We start from the raw sequence: 17,419 nt of genomic DNA on the forward strand, positions 1-17,419 counted from the left end.
AAACCCAAAAAAATTCCCAAAAAATCCCCGAAACCTCTCGGGAATTCCCGGTTTTCTCCTCCCGGTCCCTCCCGGTTCCATTCCGGTTATTCCCGTTCGGTTCCCGTTATCCCCGATCAATTCCCGCTTTCGCTCCCGCTCCGTTTCCGTTCATTCCCGTTAAACCCGCTCCATTCCCCGGTTCCGTTCCCGGTTCCATTCCCCGGTTCCGTCCCCGTTAATTCCGCTCCGTTCCCGGGCCCGTTATCCCCGTTCCACTCCCGTTATCCCCGTTCCATTCCCGTTATCCCCGTTCCATTCCCGTTAACCCCGTTCCATCCCCGTTAACCCCGTTCCGTTCCCGCTCCACTCCCGTTAACCCCGTTCCGTCCCCGTTAACCCCCGCTTCCCTCCCCGCTTCCCGTTCCCGGTACTCACGGTTCGAACCTGCCTCCTCAGCAGGTAAAGCACGAAACTCCAGAGTTTAGCAGCGAAGGCCACGAAGGAGCGGAGGCCGAGCAGGCACTGGCTCCGCATCATCCCGGTACCGGCCCCGGTCCCGGCGCCGGGCGCGGCTCGGCCCAGCTCCGCCAGCTTCGCCGCGGCCCCGACGCCGCCGCCGCCGCCTCCGCCTCGCGCGGCCCCTCCCGGAGCTCGGGAGGCGCTGCCGGGGCCGGGCCCGGGCGGGTTCGGGGGCTCCGCGCCCTCACCGGGGCTCGGCCGGGGCCGCCGCCAGCGCCGCCATCGCCCGGGGGCACTTCCGGCAGCAGCGCTTCCGGGGCACGCACGGGGGGCGGGGCTACGCACGGGGGGGCGTGGTCAAACGTCTATAGCTCTCAATGGGGAAGGCGTGGCTTAAACAGAAAGGCGGTGCTTGTGGGAATGAGAGTTAATTGAAGGGGCGTGACTTGTGGGCGGGGTTATGTAAATTAGCGGCGCGGTCAATGTTGCTATGGTGATTACACAGTGATTGACTGCATGTAAATAACGGGGCGTGGTTTCCGCCGTTGGGATCGTTGTAGACTGAAATGATTGGCAGGCTGCATGTAAATGAAGAGGCGTGGCTTCTGCCGTTGGGATCGTTGTAGCCTGAAATGATTGGCAGGCTGCATGTAAATGAAGGGGCGTGGTTTCTTACTCTGGGATCCTTTCAGGGCAAAATGATTGACAACAACTTTATGTAAATTAGGGGCGTTGTTTCTGCCGTTGGAATCGATTCAGGCTGACATGATTGGCAGCTGTATGCAAATTAGAGGCGTGGTTTTACCATCGGAATTATTGCAGGGTAAAATGCTTGATAACTTTATGCAAATTAGGGGCGTGGTCTCTGCTATCAAAATGAATGCACGTGGAGAAATTGACAACTCGCTTATGTAAATTAGGGGGCGTGGTTTACACAATTCGGAAATTATTAAATTATTGTTTAAGTAACCTTATGTAAATTAGGAGGCGTGGCCTGCCAAGGGGCATAGCCAACTCCTCCCTTTATGCAAATTTATGTAAAAGAATGGGAGGGACATTGTGTGTGACTGACATTTCACTTATGCAAAATAAGGGGTGTGGTCCCCACAAACATTGTTTAAAATATATTTAAATGAGGGGCGTGGCCTCATATTTAAGCCCCTCCCTAAAATTCGGGATTTTCATTCCTAAAATTGGGAACATCGTTTTCCCAATATTTGGGATTTTCATCCTCTAAAAATAGGAAATTTTTCCTCTAAAATTTTGGATTTTCGCCTCAAAAATTGAGATTTTTTTTATTTTTCCCCCTAAAACTGGGAATTTTTTTTCCCCCAAAATGTGGGATTTTGACCCCTAAAACTGTGATTTTTCCCATTAAAATTTGGGAGATTTTCACCTCTAAAAATTGAGATCTTTTTCCCAAAAAACTGAGATTTTTCCCCCCTAAAATTGAGATTTTTTTCCCAAAAAATTGAAATTTTTTTCCCAAAAAACTGAGATTTTTCCCCCTTAAATTGAGATTTTTTTTCCCAAAAAATTGAGATTTTTCCCCTCTAAAATTGAGAATTTTTTCCCAAAAAATTAAGATTTTTCCCCCCTAAAATTGAGATTTTTTTCCCAAAAAATTGAGATTTTTCCCCCCTAAAATTGAGATTTTTCCCCCCTAAAATTGAGATCTTTTTCCCAAAAAACTGAGATTTTTCCCGCCTAAAATTCAGATTTTTTAACCAAAAAATTGAAATTTTTCCCCCCTAAAATTGAGATTTTTTCCCCAAAAAACCGAGGATTTTTCCCCCTAAAATTCAGATTTTTTTCCCAAAAAATTAAGATTTTTCCCCCAAAAAATGAGATTTTTTCTCCCAAAAAATGAGATTTTTTCTCCCAAAAAATGAGATTTTTTCTCCCAAAAAATGAGATTTTTTCCCCAAAAAATGAGATTTTTTTCCCAAACCTTTGGGATCTTCCCCCAAATCAGCAGGGCAGGGTGGGGGAGGGGCAGCTCCTTTATTGGGGTCCCATTTTTGGGGATTTTCCCCCCAAATTTGGGGGTCCCAGGGGGGGTCACAGCTCCAGGTCCTCGTCGGGGTCCTCGAGATCCTCGGGGGGCGCCTCGGGCTCGGCCCTGCAAGATTTGGGGGAAAAATTGGGAATTTTGGGGGGAAAAATTGGGAAATTTTGGGGGGAAAAATTGGGAATTTTGGGGGGAAAAATTGGGAAATTTTGGGGGGAAAAATTGGGAATTTGGGGGGAAAAATTGGGAATTTTGGGAAGATTGGGGGGAAAATTTGGGAGATTTTGAGGGGAATTTAGAGGGAAAATTTTGGGAATATTTTAGGGAAATTTGGGGGGAAAATTTTGGAGGAAAATATTGGGAATGAGGGGAAATTTTGGGGTAAAATTTTGAGAGAAATTCGTGGTATTTGAAGGAAAATTTGGGGAGGAAAAATGTGGAGGGAAAATTTTGGGAAGAAAATTTGGGGGGATCAGAGAATAAATTTTGGAGAATTTTGGGAAAATCAGGGAAGTTTTGCAGGAAAATTTTGGGGGGAAATCAGGGAGGAATTTTGGGAGGAATTTCAGGATTTTTTGTGGATTTTTGGGGTGATTTTAGGGGGATTTTGGGAGGAATTTTGGGGGGATTTTCAGGATTTTTTGGCGGATCTTTGGGGTGATTTTAAGGGGATTTTGGGAGGAATTTAAGGGATTTTTGGGGTGATTTTAAGGGGATTTTGGGAGGAATTTTGGGAGGAATTTCAGGATTTTTTTGGTGGATTTTTGGGGTGATTTCAGGGGGATTTTGGGAGGAATTTTGGGAGGAATTTCAGGATTTTTTGGTGGATTTTTGGGGTTATTTTAGGGGGATTTGGGGAGGAATTTCAGGGTTGTTTTGGTGAATTTTTGGGGTGATTTTAAGGGGATTTTGGGAGGAATTTTTGGAGGAATTTCAGGATTTTTTGGTGGATTTTTGGGGTGATTTTGGGAGGAATTTCAGGGGATTTTGGGTAGAATTTTGGGGTAATTTTGGGGAGGAATTTCAGGGATTTTTGGGGGATTTTTGGGGTGATTTCAGGAGGATTTTGGGTGGAATTTCAGGGTTTTTTTGGAGGATTTTTGCGGTGATTTCAGGGGGATTTTGAGAGGAATTTCAGGATTTTTTTGGTGGATTTTTGGGGTGATTTCAGGGGATTTTGAGAGGAATTTCAGGATTTTTTTGGTGGATTTTTGGGGTGATTTCAGGAGGATTTTGGGGTCCCAGACTCACCTGGGCAGGTATGGGAGGGTCAGGGCCGCCCTCGCCTCCTGCTCGGCCCCCGACAGCCCCAGGCGAAAGGTCAGGGGGGTCCTGACCCCCACATTTGGGGCATTTTGGGGCTTTTTGGGGTCCCCCCAATTTGGGGAGGGGTCGGGCGGGGGGGGCCCCCCCAAGGAGCCGTCGGGGAGGAGGGTGAGGGTCTCCTGGGGGGAGGGGAGAGCACGAAATTACACAAAATTACCCAAAATTCAGCCCAAAATCAACCCTAAAATCCAGCCCAAATTACCCCCAAAATCACCCCAAAAATACCACAAAAGGCAGCCCAAATTCACCCCAAATTCACCCCAAAATTCAGCCTAAAATCACCCAAAATTCAACGCAAATCGTTCCAAAATTCACCCCAAAATCACCCCAAAATGGAACCCAAATTCAGCCCAAAATTCAGCCTAAAATCACCCAAAATTCAACGCAAATCGTTCCAAAATTCACCCCAAAATGGAACCCAAATTCACCCCAAAATCACCCCAAAATGGAACCCAAATTCAGCCCAAAATTCAGCCTAAAATCACCCAAAATTCAACGCAAATCGCTCCAAAATTCACCCCAAAATCACCCCAAAATGGAACCCAAATTCAGCCCAAAATTCAGCCTAAAATCACCCAAAATTCAACGCAAATCGTTCCAAAATTCACCCCAAAATGGAACCCAAAGTCACCCCAAATTCACCCCAAAGTCACCCCAAATTCATCAGAAATTAAACCCCAAATTCGCATCACAATTCTCCCCAAATCCACCCCAAAATCACCCTCAATCCACCCAAAATTAACACCAAAATTCATCCCAAAATCCCTCCCAATTCGTCCAAAATTCACCCCAAAATCACTCCAAATTCAGCTCAGGAGTCACCCCAAAATCCACCCCAAAATTCACCCAAAATTCGCCCAGAATGCCCCAAATTCTCCCCAAATTCATCTCAAATCCCCAAAACTCACCCCAAACTTTTCCAGAACCCCCTAAAACCCCTCAAATTCCTCCTAAGACCCCCAAATCTCCTCCTAAATCCTCAAAAATGCCCCAAAAATCCCTTTTAAACCCCCAAAATCCCCTTTAAAATCCCCCCAAACCCCCCAGGACCCCCAAAAATTGTCAAAAAATCCCCCCCAAAATCCCCCAAATTCTCCCCAAAATCCATCCAGAACCCCCCAAATTCCCCCCAAACCCCTCCAGAACTCCCCAAAATCCCTCAAAACCCCCCAAGACCCCCAAAAATTGTCAAAAAATCCCCCCAAAATCCATCCAGGACCCCCCAAAATCCCCCCAAACTTGTCCAAAATTGCCCAAATTCCCCCCAAAAACCCCCAAAACCCCCAAAAATCCCCCAAAATCCCCCCAAACCCCTCCAGAACTCCCCAAAATCCCCCCCAGGACCCCCAAAATCCCTCAAAACCCCCCAAGACCCCAAAAATTGTCACAAAATCCCCCCGAAACCCATCCAGGACCTCCCAAAACTGTCCAAAATTGCCCAAATCCCCCCCAAAAAATCCCCCCCAAATTCCCCCCAAACCCCTCCAGAACACCCCAAAACCCATCCAGGACCCCCCAAAATCCCCCCAAAATTGTCCAAATCCCCCCCACAAAAATCCCCCCCAAATCCCCCTAGAACTCCCCAAAAATCCCCCAAAATCCCCCAAACCCCTCCAGAACCCCCAAAATCCCTCAAAATCCCCCCCAGGACCCCCCAAAATCCCTCAAAACCCCCCAAGACCCCCAAAAATTGTCACAAAATCCCCCCAAAATCCATCCAGGACCCCCGAAAATCCCCCCAAAAATCGCACCTGGAGGGGTCCCCCCCTTTTTTGGGGGTCCCTGAGCAGCCTCAGCCTCCGGGGGGCTCCGGGGGTCTCGGGGGGTCCCCCCAGGATCAGCTGGGCCCGGGCGAGACCCCCGAGAGCCCCCAGAACCGGGGGGGGGTGCAGGTCCTGGTGCAGCAGCGCCACAATTCGGGGAGGGGGCTCTGGGGGGACCCCAAAATTGGGGTAAAAGGGCTCAAAATCAGCAAAAAAAACCCCAAAAATCCTTCTTAATCCCCCCCCAAACTCCCCAAAATCCCTAAAATCCCCAAAATCTCCCAACTACCCCAAAAATGCCCCAAATCTCCCCCAAACCCACCCCAAAATCCCCCCAAAAAAATCCCTCAAACCCCAAACCCCTCAAATCCTCCCAAAAATACCAAAACCCTCCCAAAATCCCCCAAAATCCATCCCAAACCCTCAAATCCCCTGAATTCCCCCAAAGCCTCCCAAAAAATCCCCAATTTTCCCTCAAATCACCCCAAATCACTCAAAAATCCCCCAAATCCCCCCCAAATCTGCCCCAAAAATCCCTCAAATCCCCCAAATTGCCCCAAATCCTCAAAATTTCTCCCCAAAGCCTCCACAAAAATGCCCCAAAAATCCCCCAACTCCCCCAAATCACTCAAGAACTCCTCCAAATTCTCCCAATAATCACCCAAGTGCCCCCCAAATCCCCCCAAAAAAATCCCTACAATCCCCCAAATACCCCAAAACACCATCAAATCCCCCAAAACCCCCCAGAAAATCCCCAAAATTTCCACCAAACCTCCTGAAATTCCCCCCTAGACCCTCCCCAAATGCCCCCAAAAATCCCCCTTGAACACCCTCAAATCCCCCCAAATCCCCCCAAAACCCTCTGGAATCTCCAAAATTTCCCCCAGAATTTCCAGCAAATCCCCCCAAAAAATCCTCTCAAATTTCCCCCAAAATCCCTCCAAAAATCCCCCCAAATTTGCCTCAAACCTCTCCCAAATGCCCCCAAAATCTCCCCAAATCCCCCACAAATTCCCCCAAAAATCCCTCAAATCCCCCCAAAATCCCCACAATGTCCCCCATAGATCCCCTAAATCCTCCCAGCCCCTCTCCAAATTCCACCAAACACCCCCAAACCCACCCCAAAAATGCCCCAAATCCCCCCCAAAAAATCCCTCAAATTCCCCCAAAACCCATCCCAAATCCCCCCAAAAAAACCCCTAAAACCGCCCAAAAATCGCTCAAAAAAGCCCCAAATTTACCCCAAATTCCCCCAAAACTCCCCCAAAAAATCACTCAACCCCTCCCCCAAGAATCGCTCAAATCCCCCCACCCAAATGTCCCAAACCCCCCAAAACCTCCCCCAAACCCCCCCAAACAATCCCCAAAATTTCCACCAAACCTCCTGAAATTCCCCCTAGACCCTCCCCAAAAATCCCCCTTAAACACCCCCCAAAAATCACTCAAAACCCTCCAAACCCCCCAAATTTCCCCCAGAAAATCCCCAAAATTTCCACTAAACCTCCTGAAATTCCCCCTAGACCCTCCCCAAATCCCCCCAAAAATCCCCCAAAAATCCCCCAAAACACCCCCTAAAACCCCCCAAAAATCGCTCAAAAAAACCCCCAAATCCCCCCAAATTCCCCCAAGACTCCCCCAAAAAATCACTCAACCCCCCCCCAAGAATCGCTCAAATCCCCCCACCCAAATCCCCCAAAATCCTCCAATTTCCCCCCCCTCTCACCGTTCCGGGGTCCCCCCCGCGTCAGCAGCGCCCCCAGGTGGCGGCAGAGGTGGGGGAGGGGCTCCCGGAGCAGGGCCCAGCTCAGCGAATCCAGAACGAGGGTGGGGGCGGGGCCAAGGTCGGGCCACGCCCCCAGGAGCTCCCCCAGGAGCCCCCCCCGCTCCGCGGGATCCCGGCCCCGCCCCCACCCCAGGGGGTCCCCGAAAAGGTCCCGGAAGTGCAGCCTGGGAATGGCGGGAAAATTTGGGGAAAAATTGGGGAAATTTGGGGGGAAAACTGGGGGAATTTGGAGGGAAATTTGGGGAAATTTGGGGGAAAAATTGGGGAAATTTGGCGGGAAAATTGGGGGGATTTGGGGGGAATTTGGGGGAACCTTGGGGGGAAAATTGGGGAAATTTGGGGAGATTTGGGAAATTTGGGGAGATTTGGGAAATTTGGAGGAATTGGGGAAATTTGGGGAGATTTGGGGGGGAAATTGGGAGGATTTGGCGGGAAAATTGGGGAAATTTGGAGGGAAATCTGGGGGGATTTGGGGGGAAATTTGGGGGGAATTTGGGGGGATTTGGGGGAAATTTGGGAGGTTTTTGGGGTATTTTTGGGGTATTTTTGGGAGGTTTTTGGGGTATTTTTGGGGTGTTTTTGCCCCCTCACCGCTCCCGGACGTGGGGGCTCAGCCCCTCCTGGAACTGCTCCCGGGGCACCTCCAGCAGCACCACCAGCACCTGCTCGGCCCTTGGGGGATTGGGGGGCTCTGAGCCCCTCGGGACCCCCAAAAACCCCAAAAAACCGCCCCAAAAACCCCCAAAACCACCCCAAAAACCCCCAAAACCAGCCCAAAAACTGCCCCAAAACCACCCCAAAAACCACCCCAAAAACCCCCAAAACCACCCCAAACCCCACAAAACCCGCCCAGAAACCCCCAAAAACTGCCCCAAAACCACCCCAAAAAACACCCCAAAAACCCCTAAAACCATCATAAAAATCACCCCAAAAACTCCCCAAAATCACCACAAAAACAACCTCAAAAACACCTCACAAACCCCAAAAACCACCCCAAAAACCCCCAAAAACTGCCCCAAAATCACCCCAAAAACTGCCCCAAAATCACCCCAAAAACTGCCCCAAAATCCACACCAAAAATCCATAAAAACCACCCCAAGAACCCCTAAAACCATCATAAAAATCACCCCCAAAACCACCCCAAAAACTCCCCAAAATCACCACAAAGAACAACCTCAAAACCACCCCAAAAACCACACCCAAAACCCTCGAAATTCCCCAAAAACCCCCCTAAAAAATCACCCCAAAACCACTCAAACTCCCACAAAGCACCGCAAAAACCACCCCCAAAACTCCCAAAATCACCCCAAAAACCCCCAAAAAACACCCAAAACCCCCAAAACCACCCCAAAACCCCCAAAATCCACCCCAAAAACCCTAAAAATCCCCAGAAACCACCAAAAACCACTAAAACTCCCCCAAAACCCCCGTAAAACCCAAAAAACCCAACCCCAAAAAACCCTAAAAAACGCCCCAAAACCACCCCAAAACACAAAACTCCCCCCAAATAAGAACAAACCAGAAAACACCCCAAGAACCCCCAAAAATCACCTCAAAAAAACCTCAAAACCCCTAAAAAATGCCCAAAACCCCCAAAAACCCACCAAAAACACCCCCAAGAGCACAAAATCACCTCAGAGACCCCAAAAATCCCCCAAAACCCTTCCAGGACCCCCCAAATCTCCCCCAAATTCCTCCTGACCGAGCCCAACCCCTTCAAAGCCCCTCAAAATCCCCTCGGAGCCCCCCAAAATTCCCAAAATTTCCCAAATTTCCCCCAAAAATTCCCAAAAATCCCCCAAATCCTCACCTGTTGACGGCCTCGCTGACGATCGCCCTCAGGAGGCTCCGCCCCTCGGAGTCGGCGCTGTCTGAGGGGGGGAGAGGATGGAGAGACCCCCAAAATTCCCCAAATCCCCCCGAAAATCCCCAAAAATCCCCCCAGAAATTCCAAAAAAAATCCCCTCACAAAATCCTAAAAAATGACCCCAAAATTCCCAAAAAATCCCCCCAAAATTCCCTAAAAATCCCACCTCAAAATCCCCATAAATCCCCTCACAAAATCCTAAAAAACATCCCCAAAATTCCCCAAAAAATCCCCAAAAATCCCCCCAGAAATTCCCAAAAAATCCCCTCACAAAATCCTAAAAAATGACCCCAAAATTCCCAAAAAATCCCCCCAAAATCCCACCTCAAAACCCCTCAAAAACCCCCCAAAAACCTCCCGGGACCCCCCAAACCCCTTTCAAACCCCCCCATCCCGCACCTCCCTCACCCCCCAAAATCAGAGCACCCCAAAAATCCCAAAAAAACCCAAAAACTTCCCCAAAATGCCCCAAAATCGCCCCAAAACCGCGCTCACCCCTCACGAGCAGCAGCCCGCGCCCCCCCAGCGTCTCCAGCATCGTCGCGCGGCGCCTCCTGATGACGTCACATACGGAAATGGGCGCCGCCATTTTCTCTGCGTGGCATCGTACGGAAATGGGCGCCGCCATGTTCGAACCGGCGCCTTCTTGATGACGTGCGGCGCAGAGATGATGTCATCGCACGGTCGAGCGCTCCGCCATTTTGGATAAGGGCGAATTTAAAGAATTTTGGGGTTTTTTGATGAATTTTTGGGGTTTTCTTTTTGGATTTTGCCTCAGTTCCTCTGGTTTTGACCAAAAAGATGCGAAACGAAGGGAAAAAAGCGGAAAAAGCAGAAAAATTCCAGGGGTTTGTCCCGCCCTGGGCGCCGCCATTACTACGTGAGGCAATTCCTGGGAATTCCTTGGAATTCCCAATTTTTCGGGAATTTCCCTTTTTGAACTCTTCTTTCAGGCCTCATCCCGATCCCTTTTTCCCACAGAATTTTCCCAATTCAATCCCGAATTTCCAAATCCAAAAAAAATCAATTTTCAGGAATTAAAATTTTTTTAAAATTTCGTTTTTTATCCCTGCTCCAGGTGGGATTTGGGAGCGGAATAATCGAGATAATTCGGGAATTTGAGCAGAAAAATGGAAAATAAACACCTGGGAAAGGTTGGGGGGAATTTTGGGTGAAGTCTGGACCTGGGAGATCCCAAAAAACCAAGAAATAAAGAAAACGACACAAACCACCCCAAAAAATTTCAGTTTTATTTTCATCCCGTACAAAATCATCGGCAAAAAAAAACCCAAATTGGGGAGGGGTCCCAGCACCAGCGAAAATGGGGAAAATCCGAAATTGGGGAGGGGGGAGGGAAGGATCCAAAATTTGGGGGGAAAGTCGAGATTTGGTGGGGAAAATACCCCAAAAATTTGGGGGTAGAAGGGAAAAAAATTCTGAAATTTGTGGGGAAAGGGGGAAAAAGGCAAAATTTGGGGAAAGGAACAAAAATTTTCTGGAGAAGGGAAAAAAATAAAAAAATCTGGGGGAAAAGGGGGAAAAAAAGGCAAAATTTGGCAGAAGGAGGGGAAAAAACCCCAAAATTTGGAGGGGAAGGGAAAAAAAGCCAAAAATTTGGGGGAGGAAAAGGAAAATACTCGAAAATTTGGGGGCAAAGGTGAAAAATAGCCAAAAATTTGCGGGGACAAAGGGGAAAAATAACCAAAAATTTGGAGGAGGAAAAGAAAAACGGCCAGAATTTGGGGGAGAAAGGGGAAAACCCCCAAAATTTGGGGGTAAAGTGAGAAAAAAAGCCAAAATTTGGGGGAAAAAAGGGAGAAAAATCCCAAAATTTGGAGGGAAAAAAGGGGAGGAAAAAAAATCCCAAAATTTGGAGGGAAAGGGGAGAAAAATCCCAAAATTTGGGGAAAAGACCCCGAAATGTGGGGGTGGGAGCTCCCTGAGGGGGGGGCGGGGCCGCTCACACGTACTCGCGCGCGCTGGGCGGGGCCTTGGGGGCGGTCCTGGCCCCGGGGTAGCCCCGCCCCTTTTTGGAGGCCACGCCCCCTCCGCGGCTGCAGCAGGACGAGGCCAGGAGGGACCCCCCGAGCAGCGCCAGGGCCGAGCCCGCCCAGGCCACGAACAGCGCCGTGCCGAACTCGTACCTGAAATGGGAGAAATGGGTCAGAAATGGGAAAAATCTACAAAAATTTAGCTTTAAATGGCAAAAAACCCGATAGAAATAGCCCAAAGTATCCCAAAATGGCAAAAAACCCCGATGGAAATGGCCCAGAATTAACCCAAAATCCAGCCCCGCCCAGGCCGTGCCGAACTCGTACCTAAAATGGGAGAAATGGGTCAGAAATGGGAAAAATCTACAAAAAATTAGCTTTAAATGGCAAAAAACCCGGTCAAAATAGCCCAAAGTATCCCAAAATGGCAACAAAAATGGTGAAAATAACCCTAAATTAACCCAAAATCCAGCCCCGCCCAGGCCACGAACAGCGCCGTGCCGAACTCGTACCTGAGGGGAGAATTTGGGGTTAGAAATGGGAAAAATCTACAAAAAATTAGCTTTAAATGGCAAAAAACCCGGTCAAAATAACCCAAAGTATCCCAGAATGGCAACAAAAATGGTGAAAATAACCCAAAATTAACCCCAAATATCCCAGAATTAACACAAAACCCAGGCCATGAACAGCGCCGTGCCGAACTCGTACCTGGGGAGAGAATTTGGGGTTAGAAATGTCCAAAATGGCAAAAAAATTATCTTTAAATAGCAAAAAACCCGGTCAAAATAGCCCAAAATTAACCCAAATTAACCCAAAATCCAGCCCACAAACAGCACGGAGCCAAACTCAAACCTGGAAAGGAAAAATTGGGTCAGAAATCCCCGAAATGTCAAAAAAATATCTTAAATTTATCCCTAGATAGCAAAAAACCCGATAAAAAATAACCCAAAATAACAAAAATTAACCCAAAATATCCCGAAATTAACCCCAAACCCGGCCCCGCCCCCTCGAAGCTGCAGAATCCACAAGAATCGCCTTAAAATCCACCCAAATCACCCCAAAACAGGACCCCAAAAACCCAAAAAAAATCCCAAAACCCCAAACTCGAGGGATTTCACCCCAAAATCCCTCCTGGAAATCCAAATCCCACCCCAAAAATCCACAAAAAACCCCAAAAAATCGCATTAAAATCCACCAAAATTGCCTGAAATCAACCAAAATCCCCCCAGATTGGTGCCCCCAAAACCCCTCGGGACCCCAAAACCCCAAGAACCCCAAAATCCGCGGGTTTCACCCCAAAATTTGCTCACTTGAGGTTGATGGGGATGGTGGCGTCGTAGAAGCTGGTGACGATCCTGTGGCCGTACCAGGAGCTGGCCACGAGCGCCAGGAGCCCTGGAAACCCCAAATTGGGTGAAATCGCCCCAAAAAAACCCCAAAATTTGGTGAAATCACCCCCCAAAAAAACCCCAAATTTTGGAGAAATCACCCCCAAAAGAACCCCAAAATTTGGTGAAATCACCCCAAAAAAAAAATCCCAGAATTTGGTGAAATCACACCCCAAAAAAACCCAAAATTTGGTGAAATCACCCCAAAAAAACCCCCAACATTTGGTGAAATCCCCCCCCAAAAAAACCCAAAATTTGGTGAAATCACACCCCAAAAAAATACCAACATGTGGTGAAATAACACCTCAAAAAAACCCAAAATTTGGTGAAATCACCCCCAAAAAAATCCCATGATTTGGTGAAATCACACCAAAAAAAACCCCAAAAATTGGTGAAATCACACCCCTAAAAAATCCCAAATTTTGGTGAAATCACACCCCTTAAAAATCCCAAATTTTGGTGAAATCACCCCCCAAAAAAACCCCAAAATTTGGTGAAATCACACCCCAAAAAAACCCCAAAATTTGGTGAAATCACCCCCCAAAAAAATCTCAACATTTGGTGAAATCACACCCCAAAAAAAAACCCCAAAATTTGGTGAAATCACCCCAAAAAAACCCCAAAATTTGGTGAAATCACCCCAAAAAAACCCCCAACATTTGGTGAAATCACCCCCAAAATTTGGTGAAATCATCCCCCAGAAAACCCCCAAAACCCATTTTAGGGGTCCCAAATCAATTTTTTGAAGGCTCCAAACCCATTTTTGGCTTTCCTGAACCCATTTTTGAGGCTCCCAAACCCATTTTCGGGGGTCCCAAACCCATTTTTGGGGGTCCCAACCCCATCTTCAGCTTCCCTGATCCCATTTTTGAGGCTCCCCAACCCATTTTCGGGGGTCCCAGACCCATTTTCGGGGGTCCCAAACCCGTTTTCGGGGGTCCCGCACCCGTTTTCGGGGGTCCCCCTCACCTGCGAGGATGAAGAGGCCGCCCCCCGCCCCCGCCACCGTGGCTTTCTTGCGGGGGTCGTCGCCGCCGCAGCGCGTGCAGCGCATCCCGGCCACGGCCGCCCCCAGCGCCACCGGGCCCAGGACCACCGAGACCACCATGAGGGCACGCGTGGCCTGCAGATGGGCTGGGGGGACATGGGGGGTCAGAAAAGGGGTCCTGGGGGGGTTTGGGGGGGATTTGGGGGGATTTGGGGGGTGTTTGGGGGGTCCCTCATGGCCTGGAGATGGGCTGGGGGGACATGGAGGGGTCACTTGAGGGATCCTGGGGGGGTTTGGGGGGGTTTGGGGGGGATTTGGGGGGTCCTAGAGAGGATTTGGGGGGTCCCTCATGGCCTGGAGATGGGCTGGGGGACACAGGGGGGTCAGAAAAGGGGTTTGGGGGGATTTGGGGGGGTTTAGGAGGGATTTGGGGGGATTTTGGGGGATTTCAGGGGGTCTAGGGGGGATTTGAGAGGGGTTTAAGGGGGATTTGGGGAGGTTTAGGGGGTCCCTCATGGCCTGAAGGTTGGCTGGGGGGACATGGGGGGGTCAGAAAAGGGGTCCTGGGGGGGTTTGGGGGGGATTTGGGGGGATTTGGGGGGATTTTGGGGAATTTCAGGGGGTCTAGGGGGGATTTGGAGGATCCTGGGTGGGATTTGGGGAGGTTTAGGGGGTCCCTCATGGCCTGAAGGTTGGCTGGGGGGGGACATGGGGGGGGTCAGAAAAGACGTTTGGGGGGATTTGGGGGGTCCTGGGTGGGATTTGGGGGGATTTCAGGGGGGTTTAGGGGGGATTTGGGGGGTCCTGGGGGGATTTGGGGAGGTTCAGGGGGTCCCCCATGGCCTGTGGGTGGGCTGGGGGCACAGCGGGGTCACTCGAGGGTCCTGGGTGGGTTTGGGGGGGATTTGGGGGGTCCCTGTTGGATTGGGGGGGTCCTGGGGCGTTGCCGGGCACTCCCCGGGCGGGGCCGGGGTGACATCCGGGGACAGTTGGGGACAGTTGGGGACACTGCGGGGCCTTTATGGCCACCAGGGCGACCTTTGGACACGGCCACGCCCCGAAACCGGGAGGGGACAGGGACAGGGAGGGGACAGAGACAGGGAGGGGACAGCGACAGGGAGGGGACAATGACAGGGAGGGGACAATGAGGGGACAATGACAGTCACAGGGAGGGGACAGGGACAAGGAGGGGACAGAGACACAGCCACTGGGTGGGGACAATGACAGACACAGGCATGGGGACAGGGGACAGGAGATGGGGACAGGGACAGGGAGGGAGGGGACAGGGACACAGACACAGGGAGGGGACAATGAGGGGACAATGACAGGGACAGGAGGGGACAGGGATGGAGACAGTGACAGGGACAGGGAGGGAGGGGACAGGGACACAGACACAGGGAGGGGACAATGAGGGGACAATGACAGGGAGAGGAAGGGACAGGGGATGGGGACAGTGACAGGGAGGGGACAGTGACAGGAAGGGGACAATGATACAGCCACTGGGTGGGGACAATGAGGGGGACAGGAGGGGACAGGGATGGGGACAGTGACAAGGACAGGGAGGGAGGGGACAGACATACAGACACAGGGAGGGCACAATGACAGGGACAGGAGGGGACAGGGATGGGGACAGGGAGGGGACAGGGACACAGACACAGGGAGGGGACAATGAGGGGACAGGGGACAGGGGACAGGGGTTGGGGACAGGGACAAGGAGGGGACAGAGACACAGTCACAGGGAGGGGACAGTGAGGGGACAATGACAGGGACAGGAGGGGACAGGGGACAGTGACAGGGGACAGGGAGGGGACAGCGACAGGGAGGGGACAATGACACAGGCACTGGGTGGGGACAATGACAGCGACAGGAGGGGACAGAGACAGGGGATGGGGACAGGGACAGGGACAGGGACAGGGACAGGAGGGTACAGGGACAATGAGGGGACAGAGACACAGTCACAGGGAGGGGACAATGAGGGGACAGGGAGGGGACAGGGACACAGGCACTGGGTGGGGACAGGGACAGGGACAGGGAGGTGACAATGGCACGGACAAGGATGGGGACAGTGACAGTGACACAGTGACTCTGCAATTGCCACCAATGGAACTGCCCCGTGTCCCCCAGTGTCCCCAATGTCCCCAGTCACTGTCCCCAATGTCCCCAGTGTCCCCAAACCCCAATAACCCCAGGATGTCCCCAGAGTCCCCAGGGTGTCCCCAATGTCCCCAATGTCCCCAATGTCCCCAATGTCCCCAATGTGCCCACTGTCCCCAGTGTCCCCAGGGTATCCCCAGTGTCCCCAGTGTCCCCAGTGTCACCTGGCAGAGCCAGCACGGAGTCGTAGCTCTTGCACTGCAGCTGCCCGGTGCTGGTGCTGACGCATTGTCCCCAGTGTCCCCAATGTCCCCAGTGTCCCCAAACCCCAAAAACCCCAATGTCCCCAATCTGATCACTGTCCCCAATCCCATCGGTGTCCCACTGTCCCAATGTCCCCAGTGTCCCCAAACCCCAATAACCCCAGTGTCCCCAGTCTGATCACTGTCCCCACTGTCCCCACTGTCCCCAATGTCCCCACTGTCCCCAGTGTCCCCAGTGTCCCCAGTGTCACCTGGCAGGGCCAGCACGGAGTCGTAGCTCTTGCACTGCAGCTGCCCCGTGCTGGTGCTGACGCAATGTCCCCAATGTCCCCAAACCCCAATAACCCTGATAACCCCAATGTCCCCAATAACCCCAGGGTGTCCCCACTGTCCCCAGGGTGTCCCCAGTGTCCCCAGGGTGTCCCCAGTGTCACCTGGCAGTGCCAGCACCGAGTCGTAGCTCTTGCACTGCAGCTGCCCTGTGCTGGTGCTCACGCATTGTCCCCAGTGTCCCCAGTGTCCCCAGTGTCCCCAGTGTCCCCAGGGTGTCCCCAATGTCCCCAGGGTGTCCCCAGTGTCCCCAATGTCCCCAATGTCCCCACTGTCCCCAGTGTCACCTGGCAGTGCCAGCACGGAGTCGTAGCTCTTGCACTGCAGCTGCCCTGTGCTGGTGCTGACGCATTGTCCCCAGTGTCCCCAAACCCTGATAACCCCAATAACCCTGATAACCCCAATAACCCTGATAACCCCAATGTCCCCACTGTCCCCAATGTCCCCAATGTCCCCACTGTCCCCAGGGTGTCCCCAGTGTCCCCAGTGTCACCTGGCAGGGCCAGCACGGAGTCGTAGCTCTTGCACTGCAGCTGCCCCGTGCTGGTGCTGACGCAATGTCCCCAATGTCCCCAAACCCCAATAACCCCAATAACCCCAATGTCCCCAATCTGATCACTGTCCCCAATGTCCCCAATGTCCCCAGTGTCCCCAGTGTCCCCACTGTCCCCACTGTCCCCAGGGTGTCCCCAGGGTGTCCCCAGTGTCACCTGGCAGTGCCAGCACGGAGTCGTAGCTCTTGCACTGCAGCTGCCCTGTGCTGGTGCTCACGCATTGTCCCCAATGTCCCCAATGTCCCCAATGTCCCCACTGTCCCCAGGATGTCCCCAGTGTCCCCAGTGTCACCTGGCAGGGCCAGCACGGAGTCGTAGCTCTTGCACTGCAGCTGCCCGGTGCTGGTGCTCACACAGCTCATCCAGAGCCCCTTCATGGTCACCAGGGCCGTGATGATGCTGTCGCCCGCGAACGTCGACACCTCCCACTGCGGCAGCGCCGTGGCCGCCAGCAGCGCCAGCCAGCCGGCGCCGGCCAGGGCCAGCCCGAGCGCCTGCAGGCCCCCGTGCGCCATCGCCGGACCTGCCAAGGTTATTGATCACTATTGATTGGTTATTGGTAGGTATTGGTTCACTATGGGTACCCTATAGAACCCCATGGATCCCAGCCGGCGCCGGCC

At 51.7% G+C, this 17,419-nt stretch overlaps 2 protein-coding genes across 5 annotated transcripts; both read right to left on the reverse strand.

Moving 5' to 3' along the window:
• Positions 1–419: 419 nt before the first annotated feature.
• Positions 420–9,733, reverse strand: LOC135441841 (elongator complex protein 5-like). 4 transcript variants are annotated; one of them, XM_064701395.1, is made up of 9 exons: positions 9,687–9,733; positions 9,135–9,195; positions 7,916–7,996; positions 7,457–7,488; positions 7,265–7,367; positions 5,530–5,708; positions 3,704–3,897; positions 2,393–2,563; positions 420–1,217 (listed from the first exon to the last, which is right to left on the reverse strand). In XM_064701395.1, exons 1-9 carry the CDS (start codon positions 9,727–9,729, stop codon positions 1,197–1,199), a joined length of 885 nt encoding a protein of 294 aa, XP_064557465.1. In that variant the 5' UTR covers positions 9,730–9,733; the 3' UTR covers positions 420–1,196. The 4 variants fall into 4 exon arrangements, with proteins under 4 accessions (XP_064557465.1, XP_064557467.1, XP_064557468.1 ...); XM_064701398.1 differs by lacking the exon at positions 420–1,217 and having other exon boundaries at positions 2,427–2,563; positions 7,265–7,372; positions 7,466–7,488; XM_064701397.1 differs by lacking the exon at positions 5,530–5,708 and having other exon boundaries at positions 7,265–7,488.
• Positions 9,734–11,100: 1,367 nt separating this feature from the next.
• Positions 11,101–17,314, reverse strand: LOC135441842 (claudin-7-like). Its single transcript, XM_064701399.1, has 4 exons — positions 17,092–17,314; positions 13,540–13,704; positions 12,493–12,577; positions 11,101–11,335 (listed from the first exon to the last, which is right to left on the reverse strand). The coding sequence occupies exons 1-4, from the start codon at positions 17,312–17,314 to the stop codon at positions 11,152–11,154; spliced, it is 657 nt and encodes a 218-aa protein (XP_064557469.1). The 3' UTR covers positions 11,101–11,151.
• Positions 17,315–17,419: the final 105 nt, after the last annotated feature.

This window comes from Zonotrichia leucophrys, unplaced genomic scaffold (assembly GCF_028769735.1).
Source record: "Zonotrichia leucophrys gambelii isolate GWCS_2022_RI unplaced genomic scaffold, RI_Zleu_2.0 Scaffold_582_31531, whole genome shotgun sequence".
Taxonomy (NCBI): domain Eukaryota; kingdom Metazoa; phylum Chordata; class Aves; order Passeriformes; family Passerellidae; genus Zonotrichia; species Zonotrichia leucophrys.